General features: G+C 49.7%; 1 protein-coding gene across 4 annotated transcripts in view; it reads left to right on the forward strand.

Annotated features, from left to right (window-relative positions):
- The window catches only part of KCNQ4 (potassium voltage-gated channel subfamily Q member 4), a 53,745-nt gene extending 51,516 nt beyond the window's left edge, over positions 1-2,229 (forward strand). For all 4 annotated transcript variants that reach the window (XM_023258530.2, XM_023258532.2, XM_023258531.2 and 1 more), the window contains one exon: positions 25-2,229. In XM_023258530.2, coding sequence (XP_023114298.2) covers positions 25-237 — 213 coding nt within the window. In that variant the 3' untranslated portion in view covers positions 238-2,229. The remainder of the gene's footprint in view (positions 1-24) is intronic.
- The last annotated feature ends 14,645 nt before the right edge of the window (positions 2,230-16,874 follow it).

Raw genomic sequence — 16,874 nt, forward strand, 5'->3', positions numbered from 1 at the left:
CCTCCAACTGCGCCCCGCCCCCAGGTGCAGTCCATCGAGCACAAGCTGGACCTGCTGTTGGGCTTCTACTCGCGCTGCCTGCGCTCTGGCACCTCGGCCAGCCTGGGCACCGTGCAAGTGCCGCTCTTCGACCCCGACATCACCTCCGACTACCATAGCCCTGTGGACCACGAGGACATCTCCGTCTCCGCACAGACGCTCAGCATCTCCCGCTCGGTCAGCACCAACATGGACTGAGGGGCTTCTCAGGGGCGGGGCAGCACACGGCCAGCCCCTGGGCCTGGGGCTCGGACCCGCCCTCTGAGGCCTCCGGACTCCTCTCTTACTTGAACTTGCTCCCTTGTGGGGAGAGAGGCCACACGCAGTATTGAGCTGCCTGAGTGGGCGAGATACCCGCCGTGGGGGTGCCAGCGACCCACCCCACCTCAGGAGCGTGAGATGCCAGGCCGCACCGAGGGCAGCCGCCGCAGCTGCCCCGCGGCCTCCTCCGCACCCCCCCCTCCCCCAGTGCCCTGCCCGTTCCATCAAGGCCCGACACAGCCCGCCTGGCAGGGGCACTGTCCCGGGAGTGAGAGTGGGGCGCTGGGGTCCTGGGCCCTGACCCAGCTTCCAGCTATGCAAGGTGAGGTCTCTGGCCCGCCCTTCGGACAGAGCAGGGAAACCCTCCCGCCAAGTCCCCGCCCCACTTGGGGGTGGGCCCAAGGTGCCCATAGGTACCGACTAACAAAGGACCCTGCCACGAGGCAGTTGGGCACCATATATGCAAACTATGTTAAATATGCAACTTTGGGGACCCCCATGGGGTCCCTCTGCCCCTCCCTCCTTGGGAGATGGGCCTCCAGCAGTAGCTGGTCTCAGGCTGCTTGGCCATGACCCTCATCCCTGTTCTTTGGCTTATCACCCCCTCCTCACCCCGCATGGGGCCTGTTTGTTTCCCCCTTTCCTCCCCAAGGGCAGTGCTTGGGCCTTTCTTCCATTTTGCAGGGACCCTCTCCCAGAGGCTCCTTCTTCCTGCTGGATGTCCACTTCCCTCCTTGGCCCTCCAGACACCTTTGACAGCACAAGTTTCTGTATTTGCCCCCACATCTCTCATGGACAGTGCTCCCATGGTCACACACAGTTTCCCCAGACATGCAGAGAGTCTCTCACACTCACAGTGATGCACACAACCACACACGCTTGGAGACACGAGCACACCGCCCCTCAGCCTCTCTTGGGCCTCTGCCGCTGATGCCAGTGGGCGGGCCTTGCAGGGTGATGTCCACCAAGAGGGAGCCTGCCACTCCATCTGGGTAGGGGAGGGAGCTCTGAAGTGGCCCCAGGCCTCTCCAGGCCTCACCCCAGAGTTTTACCAGCTCCCCTTTCTCAAGATCTACTTCTCACCGGTCCAGGAGCCCTATCTGCTGCTTCTGCTGCTCCCAAGGGCCCTCCTTGGTGTCCGTACAGCACAACTCAGGCCTCGACCTCGGGGGCCTGGACAGCACTAGAAAGACCCCAGGCCCTCCCCCAGCGTGGGTACCAGGCCTGCTTCCACCTAGGCTTGTCCCCTTCCTAGTCTCTCTCGCTCTCTGGGACAATAATGATGCATTTAGCAAGTATCTGTCGGGCACCAGCTGCGTACCTGGCACTCACACGCACTGTTTCCCCTCGTTCCACACCCCGCTCTCCACTTCAGTTGGCAGCCCCCCCCATACTGGCATAAGTACCCCCCCCCATCCACTCCAGGCCCCCAGCACCTCTTTGGTACTCCCTATCCTCCTGTCCCTCTTTTGTGAAGCCAATGCAGGTAGCAGGAGGGTGATGGGTAGTGGACCAATGGTGACCCTCTGTGGGGTGCCAGGGAACAGGGGCTCAGGCCCAGCTGCCTGCATCTCACGACTGGGGACCTGCATGCACCAGCGCCAGGGCTGGGGCTGGGTCTTCTCAGCCCCATGGTGCCCAGCCTCTGCCCCAACATACCCTCTGCATGTGACCATCATGTCCTGGATGGAGCCTGTCCTGGCTCACCTCACCTGCACTGTCCCCAGACAGCTACCCTCCATCCCCTCAGAGACAGAGCTGTGGAGAGGGGCAGGAGAACGGGATTACCCTCTGACCAAAGGAGACTTGGGATGAAGGCTTCTCTCCTTCCACGATCAAGGTTCCCCCACCAACCCAGTTCTCGGATATGCAAGTACCTCACTTTGTTAACTTATTAACTTATTGGTTTCATTAAAATTTTCAGTAGGAGGTGGTTGCTTTTGGCTGTTCAGTGGCTGTGGGGTGGGGCACCTCGTCTGGGGGTGGGGATGAAGACATTTGAATTAGTCAGCACCCTTTTGCTTGTAAACAACAAAAATCTAACCCGTTATACCTTAAGAAAAAAAAAAAAAAAGAAAATGAAACTTATTGGCCCAGATAACTAAACTGTCCAAAGGACAGAATGGTTGTAGGCACAGCTAGATCTAGGCGCTTTAACGTGTCAGGGATCTGTCTTCTGTCTCAGCCTCCCTCCCAGGCAGGCTGACCTCTCATGATGACCCCTGGCGCTTACAAATTTACTTTCTCTTGGCTTAGGGCCCCAGTGAAAAGTGAGTACCAGCTTCCTAATCGTTTGTGTCAGTCAGGGTCCAATTAAGAAAACAGAAACTACACTTTTTTTTTTTTTAATGTTTGTTTATTTTGAGAGAGACAGAGCCAGATCACAAGCAGGGGGAGGGACAGAGAGAGAGAGAGCTGTCAGCACAGAGCCCGATGCGAGGCTCAAACTCACAAACCTCTAGATCGTGACCAGAGCCAAAGTTGGATGCTCATCTGACTGAGCCGCCCAGGCGCCCCTACGCTAGGTTGTAACAAAGAGAATTTTCAATAGGGAACAGATTACATTGATATAGGTGGGCTTGAAAGAACAGAAAGAATACTAAGGTAACTGAGAGGAAATTCCTGCAGGAAGCAGCTACCTCTCCTAAGGCTGCAGGAATGGAGGGGAGAGGTTGGGGTTCGCAGAACCCACAGGCTTGACTGGGGGAGTCCTGTCTTGCTCGGGCTCAGAAATCTGGAGGGAGGGTGTTGTCTGGCTAGTGCCAGCACCTTTTAGGGGATACAGTGAAGCTTCCCTGGGAGTGCGGAAAAACAGCTAAGGGCTGGCACCAACTGTTAGGCTATCGCTGTTAAGGTTATTAAGCAAAGGAAGAAAGAAGTCTCCACTCCTCCTGCCTTCCAATCTTTCCCTAATGCCTCTTATTGTCAAGGCCAGCTCACAAAGGTACTGTGGTTTGCAGAGTCCCAGCCCCAGGATCACAGAGCTGAGTGTAGAAGGCTGTGTTTGGAACTCTAAGACAATAGCTTCGTAACTGGCACAATCCACCCTTTTGGGCACTTGGTCCCCATACACATCAATCCACACGTACTTGAACATCCATATATAACAACAGTAGCTTCCACCTAATAAGATGAAACTACCTTGCAAATGAGGATAATAACCCTCTTCCCCCAAACAGGAAAAGCACAAAGTCCCACCGTCCGACAGATGTCTCCATCTCCAGGAGTTAGTCATTGAATCCATATTTGGGTGATGTTAATTTCTCCTCTAATTAAGTCACAAGCCCACCTACAACTAAACAGTGAACTGTAAAGTTAGCAACCACTTACAGTCTTTATATAAAATAATAGGGGAGAAGAAGGAGGGAGGAAAAAATTAAGTACTTAATATACAATGCACACACCAGACACAGAAGATATGCATGCCTGTGAGGGACCTCCTTTGGGTAACTGGTCACAGTGCCATAGTTGATAGATATTTGTTTGTTAATTGAGTAAATGTGTGTGTGTGTGTGTGTGTGTGTATATATATATATATATATATATATATATATATATATATAGTTAATTGAGTAAATGTATATATATAGTTAATTGAGTAAATGTATATATATATATATATATACATTTACTCAATTAACAAATAAATTCTGTTTTACATATATATACACATATATACATACATATATATGTATATATATATACATACATATATATGTGTATATATATATATGTTTATGGCTAATTGGGTAAATATGTGTGTGAGTGTGTATATATTTGCAATTCTCTTATATGTAATTGCCCTTAGCCAGGACATCAGCTAGTTGGGGTTCTTTGTGTGGTGGAGTGACCCAAATAATCATTCCCGAATGGTCTGGATCTTCCATGGGCCTGCGCAGTTTGGGGTGCCAAAGCTCTTTGCTAACTTTTACTATTGTCCGTGGAAGTACCAAGAGGGGCCCTGGAGGATCCCTGGGTTCTAGACATAGTTCTCATTCTTATTGGGTAGCAATATCCCAATTTCCCTTTGGTGACGAGGACCAGTTAGGCAGGCAGCACAGTAACTCTTTCTTTGTCTGCTGGTGTAGTGGCATGAGAAATCCAAAATGACCGGTTAGAAGTTTCCAAATCCAATGCAACGAAGACGGTTTCTTCCCTTCCTTTGAGAACTAAGACCTCCAGACTGGTGGAGCCCAACACTGCAGGGACAAGAAGCAAAAGTTTTGTGAGTGGGTGCAGTAGGCTGAATAATCGCCACCCAAAGATAACAGATCCTAATCTCTGGAATCTGTAAATGTTACCTTGTAAGGAAAAGGAATCTTTGCAGAAGTGATTAAGTTAATGATCTTGCCTCGGGGGAGATAATCCTGGATTATCCGGTGGGCCCTGAATCCAATTGTAAATGTCCTTTTAAGAGAGAAAGGCAGAGGGAAATCTTACACACACAGGAAAGGAGGAGGCAATTAGAGACAGAGGCAGAGACTGGAGTAGTGCAGCCAGAGCAAAGGTATGCCTACAGCAGCCAGAGCGGGAAAAGTCCAGGAACGATTCTCTCCTAGAGTTCTAGAGGGAGGACAGCTCTGGTTGACACTTTGGTTTGGGCCCTGTGAGGCTGGTGGTGAATTTTTGGCCTCCAGAACTGTGAGAGAATAAATTCTGTTGTTTCAAGTCGCCCAATTTGTAGTGACTTGTTACGGCAACTACAAGAAACTAATACTGTAAGTTATTTGGTGTCATAGTGGGAGAAGCTATTCTCACTACCGCTCACTGATGCCTGGAACTGTATATTGGGGCTGCGTTAATGAGGCTAAGTCACTGTCCTCTCCATGATGGGAAGGGCCCAGGGAATCAACCTGGCAGCAGGTGGTTAGATGAACCCCTGCAGAATTGTGGCATGTTGGGTATTCAACATCTGTCTCTCCTGATGGTAGATTGGACAGACAGTAGTGGCATTAAGCAGGTGAGCTTTGGGGGGGGGGGGGTGAGTCCATATTGTTGAACCTGTAAATAGTCTCCCTTCTTGCCACCATGACCACGTGGTGCGAGAGCATGTTGAACGAGCCCTGGAGGAGTTGCAGAAAGAGGCCAACTGGTGTCCATGGGATGTGCCATCTTAGCCATCTGATTATCAAGAGCCTTGTCTGCCGTGGATGCTCTTTGGTGAGATTTCACTTGGGATAGAAATATCTTTACACTCTGTGCCCATTGCTGAAAGTCCATCTAAATACCTCATCCCAAGTCCTTCTTGTCACCAATCCTCCAATTCTGTGCTTTCTCAGTCCCTGACCGTGCAGCCAAACCATTAGCCATCACCCCAAACCGGTGTTGATGCAGTACCGAATAGACTGAAGGATGAGTAGGATTCAGCCAGTTTTAGGAACTGGGTGGTGGCGAATGTTCCGGCTAGAGTGTCTAGCATGTATAAAGGTCCAGAGGCACCAGAGAGCATATGGCACAAAGGAATAGAAAGAAATCCCTGTGGCTGGGCCCAGGGAGCGAAGGAGAGAATGGTACAAGATGGGGCTTAGGAATTAGAGATCAAGGTCTTCAGGATTCCATAAGTCATTCATTCCAAAGAGATGGGACTTAACCGTGAGGGGATTTGGGAGCCAACTAAAGATGTTGACCAGGGATGAAACCGGGCTAGATTTCCATTTTACAAAGTTTTCTTCCTAGGTTGGGAGAGGGATTTGAGGGAGCAAGTCTGGCCGTTCCCAGTTCGGAGACTGCTGCAGTAATCCGAGCAGGAGATGTTGTTAACCTAGACAAGTCCCATGGCATTTCACTAATTGAGTAAATGTCTATGGAGCACCTGCTGTATGTCAGGTCCTGGCTCAGCACAATACACAAGATGAACCGCTGCGGGAGACCCAGGTCTGGGCCTGAGGTCATCCAGCCCCTGGGGGAAACAGATGCACAGTTACCCAGTGCACACGCCGCTCTTTATCTTCCGAGTTTGTCTGGCTCAGCAAGGAGTGTTTGCAGGTGGCTATGGGAGTCCCCAAACAGTCATCAAATATGGCCTCGAGAGCAGATACGATTTTAGCTTGGTGTGTCTTTATCTATTGCTATGTAACAACTCACCTTACACCTTAATAGCTTAAAACAACAACCATTTTACTCCCTCTTGATTCTGTGGGTCAGCAATTTGAGGGGGGGCTCAGCTGAGCAGCTCTGCTGGTCTCACCTGGGATCACTAATGTGGTTGTCATCACCTGGCTTCTTGACTGGGGCGGGATGGTCTAAGATGACCTCACTGACCGGCTGTCAGCACCGTGGTTGGTCCGACAGGATGGATGGCTTGTCTTTGCTCCAGGTGGCTTATCATCCTCCGGTAGATTCGACTGGGCTTCATTACATGACCAGAGGGCAAACGTGGAAGCTCGGGCCTCTTAAAGGCTGTGGCCCAGAAGCCTTACCTAGCAGCTTGGGACTGCCGTGCCGCAGGGGCTCAGCTCATACGGGGTGCTCTGACTCTTGCAATTTTTGCACTCTTGCAGATCAAAAAACCCCATGCTACATCTTTCCCACTTTAGAGAGCTTATGCGATGTACTTTGAACAGTTCCAGTTGCCGCAACAACTTCTTTGTTTTCCCTCTGAGAAGTTGACGGACACATTTTCCCCTTCCACACCCACCTCTTGCGTGCAACAAGATTGTGAAAGCTGCTATACTGGTGTCTTAGTTTGCTGCCATAACAAATGCTACAGACTGAGTGCCTTTTTTTTTTTTTTTAAGCCCCAGAATCTTCTTTTTTTTTTTTTTTTTTTTTTAGCTCCAGAACCTTTGCTACAGCATAGCCTATTTGGAACCCCAGTATAAAAGATAAAATCGATGCATACACACTGAGCATGTGCCCAGCATTTTGTTGCAAGCAAAAATAAATCGGATCTGTCTCCAGGAGGCTTTCTTTAACAGTTGTAGTAGACGGTATTATTCGTCTGAAAAGTCTTTCTCCTTTCCTTGTTGCCATGGCTACCTTTGGGTGGAGTAAGCTTCCCCACCTGTCTTACAATGGCTTTCCTTCTTCAGATTCTGAGACAGAGTGGTGGGCAGAGGTTCACTGGGGAGTGCTCTCAGCAGATTCTTCTGTGGGGATGTCAGGACTGGGCAGAGGGAGAATTTGATCTGCAAATGCAATTTCAACTGAGGCATCTGCTGACCTTCAGGAGCTCTGGAACTCAGGCAGCCCTTCAGGGTTTTGCCAAGTTGAGGAAAGGAGGCAGGTCTTTGTTTCCCTGCTTCAGTCAATCACCTGCCGTGAGCTGCCCGCCCCCCCCCCCCCCGGGGGAGGGCGTGACTTTGGGTAAGGCAGTTTCCTATGGCCAGGGGCAATTCCCAGTGAGTGATGGTTGTGGGCCAGCAGCTGGAGAGTGGGTGCACAGGCCCTAAAGGTATCTGAGCACCTCAGCGTCCACCCCACCACTCCAGTGACGTTGGGCTTGGCCATGGGATTTACTTTGGCCATCGGAATGTCAGTGGGGGGAGGGGGGTGCGGGGAAGGACAGCATGTTTATTCTAAGGTAAGGCCATAAGAGGCAGAATGAATTCTGTCAAAACCTCTTGGTGCATCCTTCCTCCACCACGAGCGACTATTGTTCCTTCATCCTGGGTCCAGAATGAGCATGAGCAGACCTGAACCAGATTCAAAGTCAGGAGTCCAGCCTGATCCAGCCAATATCAGCTGAATACCATGCTTGACATACAGACTCAGGAGTATGGAATCATATTTGATTTTCTAGGCCACTGAGATTTTGGATTTGTTTGTTTCACAACATTATCACAGTAAGACCTGACTAATACAGCTAGTAAGGTGGATTTTACAGGAAGCAGTGAGGTCAAAGGTTTACCAATGCACATCACAAAGCAGAACATTCCTTGAAATCTTGCCATTTGCGACTACGTGGATGGAAGTAGAGGGTATTATGCTAAGCAAAATTAGAGAAAGACAAATATCATATGACTTCGCTCATATGAGGAATTTAAGATACAAAACAGATGAACATTCGAGAAGGGAAGCAAAAATAAGATAAAACAAGGAGGGGGACAAAACATAAGAGACTCTTAAATACAGAGAACAAACAGGTTTGCCGGAGGGGCTGTGGGTAGGGGGATGGGCTAAATGGGGAAGGGGCATTAAGGAAGACACTTGTGTGGGTGAACACTGGGTGTTACAGACAGGGGACGAATCACTGGAATCTACTCCTAAAATCATTATTTCACTATATGCTAACCAACTGGGGTGTAAATTTAAAAATAAATATGTATATTTTTTAAGAAGCAGAACATTCTTTGTGTGTGTGCAGAAAAGGTAATTTTATTAGAGCACAGGGCCAGGACCCTTGGGCAGAAAGAGCTGCCCAAAACAGAACATTCTTTAAACTCTCTTTACACACCTTTATTTTTGTACCATTTACTTCTGTGGGCATCAAACACTTCCTCCTCTCCTCCCCTCCCCCCTTTCTCCTCCTCCTCCTCCCTCTCCTTCTCTTTCTCTTTCTTCTTCTTCTTCTTCTTCTTCTTCTTCTTCTTCTCCTCCTCCTCCTCCTCCTCCTCCTCCTTCTTCTCATTCTCTTCTAATTTCCCACATAGACTCTAAAGTGGGTGGGAGACAAGGAGGACTTCTTGGAAGAAAGGGGAAAGATTGCTGGAAAACAGATACCCTGGGAGGAGAATCCTGAGGCCCAAGACCCAGGCTACCCTGCCTGCTCGCCTGGGTGGGTTCTGCCCTTACCACTTGCCTTCCCTCCCACTAGACTCTCCCCTGGCTCCTCTCCTGGACCTAATGACCCATACCCTTCCGCTCTTTCCCCAGGTGTCACTTCAGCTCCTGGAAAGCAAGAAGCACATCTGCTTCTGATCTGTAGTCATAACTATCCCTCACATCAGCCGGGGAACACAGGTGATGGATAAATGCTGGTTTGCAGGGGGGGAAGCAGGGCCACCTGGGATTGACTGTCCCCTACCTGGGAAGACTCCCAGTCCCTGTTATCTGTCTCCATGGCCACAAGGCGTCAGTAAAGACCTTGACTTGGTGTTGTAGCTCCAGCCTGGAGCCAAGAAGGAGGCTGGACTTTGGGGGCAGGATGCCCTCCCATGAAGGCCCATTAGTTAGGACCAACATGTCTGAAGAGAGAGAGGTGTGGCAGAGCTGAGCACGTCACCTGTTGAGAAATGGGGACTCTAGGACTTGCCTCAGAGAGTAAGGGGCTCTGTTCTCTGCCCTTCATTCATTTGTTTCACAACTGTTTGTTCATCTCAACCATGTGCCAAGCACTCTTTAAGGTGCCAAGGTCATAGTGGCTCTCCCAAACTCACAAAGTCCCTGATCACATGGAGCAGACAGCAGATTACTGTCTCGACAGAAAATAAGCTAGACGGGGCACCTGGCTGGCTCAGTAGGTATGGCATGTGACACTTGATCTCAGGGTTGCAAGTTCAAGCCCCACATTTGGCATGGAGCCTACTTTAAAAAAGAAAAGAAAGAAATTAAACAACAAAAGCTGAACAAGATAATTCCGGAGAGTGTTAAGCGCTATGAAGACAAGAAACTGGAAATAGGAAAGTGACAGCATTGAGGGGAGGCAATTTTAGGAAGGGTTTCAGGGAAGCTCAAGGTGAAACAAGAGCCTTCAGAAAAAGTCAGGGCTTCCAAGGCTCCCAGGGCTGGCTGGTCCAACCGCCATATTTTGCAGATGGGGAAACTGAGGCCCAGTAATCCAGGGAGGAGCCTAGAGAGCTGAGCCCAAGTTTCTTGACCCCCAGTTTTTCCCTTGGGTGGTCTTCCTCCTCTCACATCCTTGACCTGGGGAAAGAGTAGATGTAGGGGCTCTCTCAGAATGTTTTGGTCAAACAGGGACCAGAGGAGAGGCACGCCTTCCAAAGCCCTAAGTGCAGAAAACGTGAAACCACACCACAGTGGCAAAGAAATTCCACAGAGTTTTGATTTTCCCATGATACAATTTCAATGCTTTAAAAACTATTTTAAAAATAAAATTCTTTTTCAAATATTGGTATTGATGCCTTTGCCTGTGTGAGGGACACGGACCTGGAAAAGTCATTTTCCCACTCTGTGAGCCTCAGTTCCCTCCTCTGCAAAATCTGAGGCCAGCTTTCCTGACTCCCAAACCACTGCTCCATCCAGTCCTTGTATGACCACAAGCATCCCCCTGGCCACGTCTGGCCGGGGCCCCCTCCCTCTGCTTCTGAGCCTGTGCCCACTGTCCATCCCTGCCCTGAATCTGTCTATAAGACCATCAGACATAACCACACTCATTTAAGATTCCCAATGATCCCTAATACAAGTTAGGGCATGTTATCATCCCCAGTTTGTCAACTAGGAAGCAGGACTTACTCAAGGCCACACAGCCAGTAAATGACAGGGTTTGACCCAAAGTTCCGTTAAGTTTTCTTTGTTCAAGGCTCTCATCCAAGATGGCAAAACCCCCCAAAGCTTTGCTGTTCTGGGAAATAAGCTTCATTTCCCTGAAAATACATTCATGTGCAATGTGGCGATCCTGGCTGTGTCACTTGGTGTGGTGCTGCCACCTCTTGAGCAAAATGGGGTATTGCATTCCATCTCCAGTCTGCACTATCTGGGTCAAACCCTGGGAAAAACCCAACCAAGAAGCCCCAGGCAGGTGTCACTTGACCCATAAATACGCTGAGGTCCCAAACATGACCTGACCAAGCCACTTACCTTTGCTGATCCTTTACCCTTCCTCTTTCTTACCTTCTGCTGACCCGCTGACTAACGCCCCGCTATTCCCCTGAAACTGCTTTGGTAAAGTTGGTTTTCTCTTCCTGGTTGCCAAACTCAACAGCCTGTTTTCAGCCCTCATTTGGCTGATATTTCAACAGCATTAGACGCTGCTGACCACATCTCCTTCGGTGGCTTTCATGACATCTCCTCTGGTTCTTCTCCGACCTCCCCGGCTGCTTCTCAGTCTGTTGCTCCCTTCTCTCTCTCTTTTCTTAATGTTTATTTAGTTTCGAGAGAGAGAGAGAGAGAGAGAGCAGAGGAGGGTCAGAGAGAGAGAGAGAGAGAGAGAGAGACGCACAGAATCCAAAGCAGTCTCCAGGCTCTGAGCTGTCAGCACAGAGCCTGACCCAGGGCTTGAACTCACGAACTGTGGGCGAGGCCATGACCTGAGCCGAAGTCGGACGTTCAACTGACTGAGCCACCCGGGCGCCCCACGTCCCTCCCTTCTCTTTGATGTCTGCGTTCCCCAAGGTTATGTCCTTGGCCACTTTCTTTTTATTACTCGGCATGACCACTCCTATGGCGATCGCTGATACGCTAATAACTCCAAAACGTGCTTATTCTCAGCCCAGAGCTCACTACTGAGCACTTGGCCCATGTATCCAGACTTCCTCCAGTTGGCCATGAACCCTGGATGTCCCGGTGGGTCCCTTCTGGTCTTGTCCTACTCTCTGCTATCCAACCTGCTCTTCCGGCTCCCACCTCGGGCAAGAGCCCATCTCATCCTCTAAGCCACACTCCTGGGAATTGTTTTGGCTCCTCTCTTTCCTATAGCCTCCACTTTAGTAGCCCATGACTAAGACTGCGGTCACCCCCAATATTCATTCCCACTTCCTCTGTAGTAGTAGGACCCCCCCCCCCAATTCTGGCCACCAAGAATAAAGGCAACATTTCTGACTCTTTTTTGTGGTTCCGTGCGGGCAACTTCCAGAAAGTGCCCTTCTCCTTCTCTTTCTTCCTCTTTTCTGGCTGGAATGTTGATAGAGCAGCCCGAGCAGCCTTTTGGGACCACGAGGTCTAACCCATGAGTGACGAAGCAATAAGGTGGAGAAGCCTAGATCCTGTGACGCTGTGATAACCACGCCAGTCCTGGACCGCCTCCCTGGTTTCTTCTGTTCAAGCTGCCGTGATTCTGGCGCTTAAAGCCACGCGCCTAATCCTAAATAATCCTAAATCTACAGTTCATTCAGCAAGAGGGTCCATCTACCCCAGACGTCGTGTGCCAGGCTTTTTCAGAGCAAATCTCTCTTAAATCTCATTCCTTCTGTGTTTACGGTCTCTGCCACGTAACCCACCTTGCCACCACGTGTCCTGGGGTGCTCGTCTGTACCTGGATCGGCGTCTCCAGTTCTCCACTGGGCCCCTCTTGAATTCGTGCTACTCAGAGCAGTCAGAGTGATCCTTGCAAAACACAAACCTAGCTCTTTTTCCATCCTGCGCAAAGACTGCATGCCCCTACCCCCATTACTTACAGGATCAAGTTCAAGCTCCCCAGCCTGCCACTCAAGGGCCATCCCTTCTCTGACCCTTGCTCTACTCGAGTAGATCACTCGCTCCTCTGACCGCCGCCCTACACGCTGACACCCTGGCACGTTGTCCTTCCCAGTCAAGCCTTATTCATTCATGCCACTTGGTCAGAGGACACACTGTTACCTCCCCTGGCATTTTCTTCTTTCATGTGCTCATGTCCCATTCTACTCCATCCATCCCACCATGTGAGCACCTAGCATGTGTTATAAACTTTGGCAAGTACCATTATCATCCCTAGTTTACATGTCGGAAAACTGGAACTCGGAGAAAGGAAGTGAATTACCCAGGGTGCACATTCACAGTGCGGACATCAACTCTTCCCAGTTCCAGCAATCTCTGTTCATTTATTTTGGGGGAGAGAGAGAGAGAGAGAGAGAGAGAGAGAGAAGAGTAGTAAGTGTGAGTGGTGGAGGGGCAGAGAGAGAGAGGGAGAGAGAGTATCCCAAGTAGGCTCAACGCAGGGCTCGATCCCACGAACCATGAGATCGTGACCTGAGTGGAGATAAAGAGCAGGACGCTTAACTGACTGAGCCACCCAGGCGCCCCAACCAGCCATTCTCTTTATATAGAGACACCTCTGACACCTTCCCCGTCCCCACCAAGTATTCTGGGGCACGGGAGACTTGAGTTCTAATCTTCATTGAGCCACTTATTACTACCACCTGCTGTGGTAGAGACAGCTGGTTGCCCACCCAAATCCACCCCTCCCATTTTCTGTGCTGATAGAAAGCACATTCTCTAGTCTTTTTTGCAGCTAAATGGGGTCATGTGAACAAATTCTTGTCAAGAGAATCTGGGCGGAAGTAATGTACGTATCTGGGCCTTAAAACATTGCTTGTACTTTACCTCTTTGCTGTCCTCTTCCTGAGAGCTGACCCAGCTTCCACTCCACAAAGACAAACAAGACAAAACAACAAAAACCCAATCCCAGTAGCCCCTGCGTGGCTCAGTCGGTTAAGCACCGTCTGCCTTCGGCTCAGATCATGATCTCACAGTTCATGAGTTCGAGCCCCGTGTCGGGTTCTGTGCTGACAGTTCAGAGCCTGGAGCCTGCTTCCGATTCTGTGTCTCCCTCGCTCTCTGCCCCTCCCCCTCTTGGTCTCTGTCTCTTTCTCTCTCAAAAATAAATAAAACATTAAAAAAAAAACAACCCAACCCCTCAAAACAAAAAAGCCAAAGTGGATTTCGAGCAGCCTACCTGGCTCATGAGGTTGGGGTCATCGATAGCAGGGCAAGAAGGAAGCAATCTGGGTCGGAGTGACTGAATAAAACTAGACAGAAATATTTTCTACTCTTGAAGCCACTTGAAACCTTTTCTGGTTCCCTTTGTACAGCAGCTGGGTTGACACTTAAATATCTCTCATTATATGTACTAGGCTAAGTACATTAAATTCAATAAATTACTAGCTGTGTGGTAGTAGGCATGTCACTTCCCCTCCATGTGCCTCAGTTTCCCTGCCTCTATGTATCTTGGAATAGTAATGCGTAAGCAGACAGCTCACGTGTTTAGGGCACCAGCTGGAAACTTGAAAGGGTTTGATGTGAAGAAGAAGGGGAGGAGAAGGAGGAAGAAGAGGAAGAGAGAAAACATTGCGATTTGAAGGCACCTGGGTGGCTCAGTCAGTTAAGCGTCCAACTCTTGATTTCTACTCCGGTCACGATCTCGCGGTTCCCGGGTTCGAGCCCCGCGTCAGGCTCTGCGCTGACAGTGTGGAGCCTGCTTGGGACTCCGTCTCTCTCTCTGCCCCTCCCCCACCCACGATCTCTCCGTGTCTCTCTCTCTCTCTCTCTCTCTCTCTCTACCTCTCGAACATAAATAAATAAACATTAAAAAAAACATTGCTATTTAGACTAGTTATGGAAAACCGAAGAACTTTTTGGGATTTCTATACCCATTTTGCCGTTTAGTATTATCTTATTTTGAATCACCTAGAGAGGAACAGGCAAACTTATCCAAACTACATGAAGGAGAGGTGATTGCCCAAACAGAATTTGAGGAAACCTTTTTTTTTGGGGGGGGGGGAGGGATGACTGGATTCTCGAAGGCGTCAACGACAAATGTCTCCTTCTGCCTCTGGGTCTCCCTCTGCAGGCTGAAGAGGCCCATCCTTCCACCGTTTACGTGGGACATTGTTTGAAGTCACCATCCCCACTCTGGCCTCCTGTCTGGACACTGTTAACCAGCTGCTGCTTCTTAGCACCTACTGTACTAATGTTGGAAACACCATCACTTATTGGGAACTTACCATGGGCCAGGCACTGTGCCGGTCACACACACACACACACACACACACACACGCGCGTCAGCCTTGCTCATTTGATCTGACCGGTTGGGTGTGTGTGTATCGATACGTATTTTAGACTAGAAAGAAAAACCAAACCAGAGGCTCAGAGTGGTCAGGTGGCTTTGCCCAATGTCGTATATGTAGTTGGAAGCCAGAATTTTAATCTGGGTCCGTATTACACCAAGACCTGGGCTTGTTTCTCAGCCCCTGTGGCCAGACTGTTGACCTTGCTCTCTGCATACAGAACTCGGGGCAGAAGCACAACGGGGCCGGTGTCTCCTGCTGTCTCCGAGGAGGGCCAGAGCATTCCTGTCCTGAATTTAAACCCAGAAGCTATTGGGGGGCAGGGGGATGGAGAGATTCTTTTTTGACACGAATGACACGAACGTTAAATGCCCCCAAAGGCAAAAGATACCATAAACAAAGTCAGACGACCAGCCACAGATGGGGGAGAGAATATTTGCAACATTTACCAGAGACAAAGGTTTACTATTTGTAATATAAAATGAACTCTTATACCGCGATGACAAAAAGACAAACGGCCCGGTAGGAACACGGGCAAGAGTAGGCACAAGAAATTCTTAGGACAGGAAATACAAATAAACAACATCTTTCTTGATAATCAAAGAAACAGAAATTAAACAACCTTTTTTAAAAAAGAAATTTAGGGGGTGCCTGGGTGGCTCGGTCGGTTAAGCGTCCGACTTCGGCTCAGGTCATGATCTCACGGTCCATGGGTTCGAGCCCTGCGTCGGGCTCTGTGCTGACAGCTCAGAGCCTGGAGCCTGTTTCAGATTCTGTGTCTCCCTCTCTCTGTGACCCTCCCCGGTTCATGCTCAGTCTCTCTCTGTCTCAAAAATAAATAAACGTTAAAAAAAAATTAAAAAAAAAAAAAGAAATTTAGGGAGGTAACAATTAAAGACATTGCTAACGTCCCGTGTGGCCCAGGGTCTGAGCCAGCGGGCGCTCTGTCACAGCGCTGGCAGGAAGGTGAATGGGAACAGCTAGTTCGAGAACCATTTGGCAGTGGCTCTCACGGTTTTATTTGCTCATATCTTCTGACCCAGTAAGTCCCCTTCTAGGAGTGCATTATACAGAGATGTTTCCACGAGGGTGCAAAGGTAAATACACAAGGATGCTCCTTGTAGCATTGTTTAGTAACAGCGAAATTCAGGAAGCAAGTTCAGTTTCCATCGACAAGAGACCGGTTTAAGCAGATTCTGCACGATGCGGTCATTAAAAAGAGTGAGGGAGAGACGTGTTTACTGACAAGGGAAGATTCCTAGACTACATTAAGCGAAAGAACGAAATCCAATCATATACAACCATATAATCTTAGGCATGTAAAAAAGAGATGCGTATTGTGTACGTGTGTACAACACAGGTAACATAATGTACACATCGCATGTGCGCGTGTGGAAAAACCCGGAGGGTCTTGGAATTTTCACTTTATACCTTCGAAATTGTTTGAAATGACTTTGCCTCAAGTGTATATTACTTTTGTCTGAACACAGTGTGTTTGTTTTAAGAGCAAACAATACTTGACTCATGTTCTCTGCCAGACCAGAGCAGGGGCTGGGTGCCGGGGCGGGGGGGGGGGGGGGGGGGGGGGGGGGGGCTTGGGGCCAGGATGTGCCAATTGACCGGAAGTGCTGACTTTATGGCACCGCCCACCGCAGGAACTTTTCAGGAGGAAGCGGCAAAGGTGCAAGTCCGCCTGGAGCGCGCCCCCTGATGAGCTGTAGGCGACTCTCTGTCCCGTCCCTGCCACACCCCTGCTCCCTGGGGGAGATCTGGACTTGATGCTGATTGATGTTCAACAGCCCTCATCCTGCTGATGAGAACAGCCTCTTCCCTAGAGTCCTGTGTATTGTTGAGTAGGTTGCTTGACCTCTCTGAGCCTCAGCTGCCTGGAAGGAGGCCAATAGGCTGGGATGAGGCCGGTAACGACAGCCGCCTCTGGGAGCTGTTGTGGGGGGGGGGGGGACATGCACATCA

Source organism: Felis catus, chromosome C1 (genome assembly GCF_018350175.1).
Source record: "Felis catus isolate Fca126 chromosome C1, F.catus_Fca126_mat1.0, whole genome shotgun sequence".
NCBI lineage: Eukaryota > Metazoa > Chordata > Mammalia > Carnivora > Felidae > Felis > Felis catus.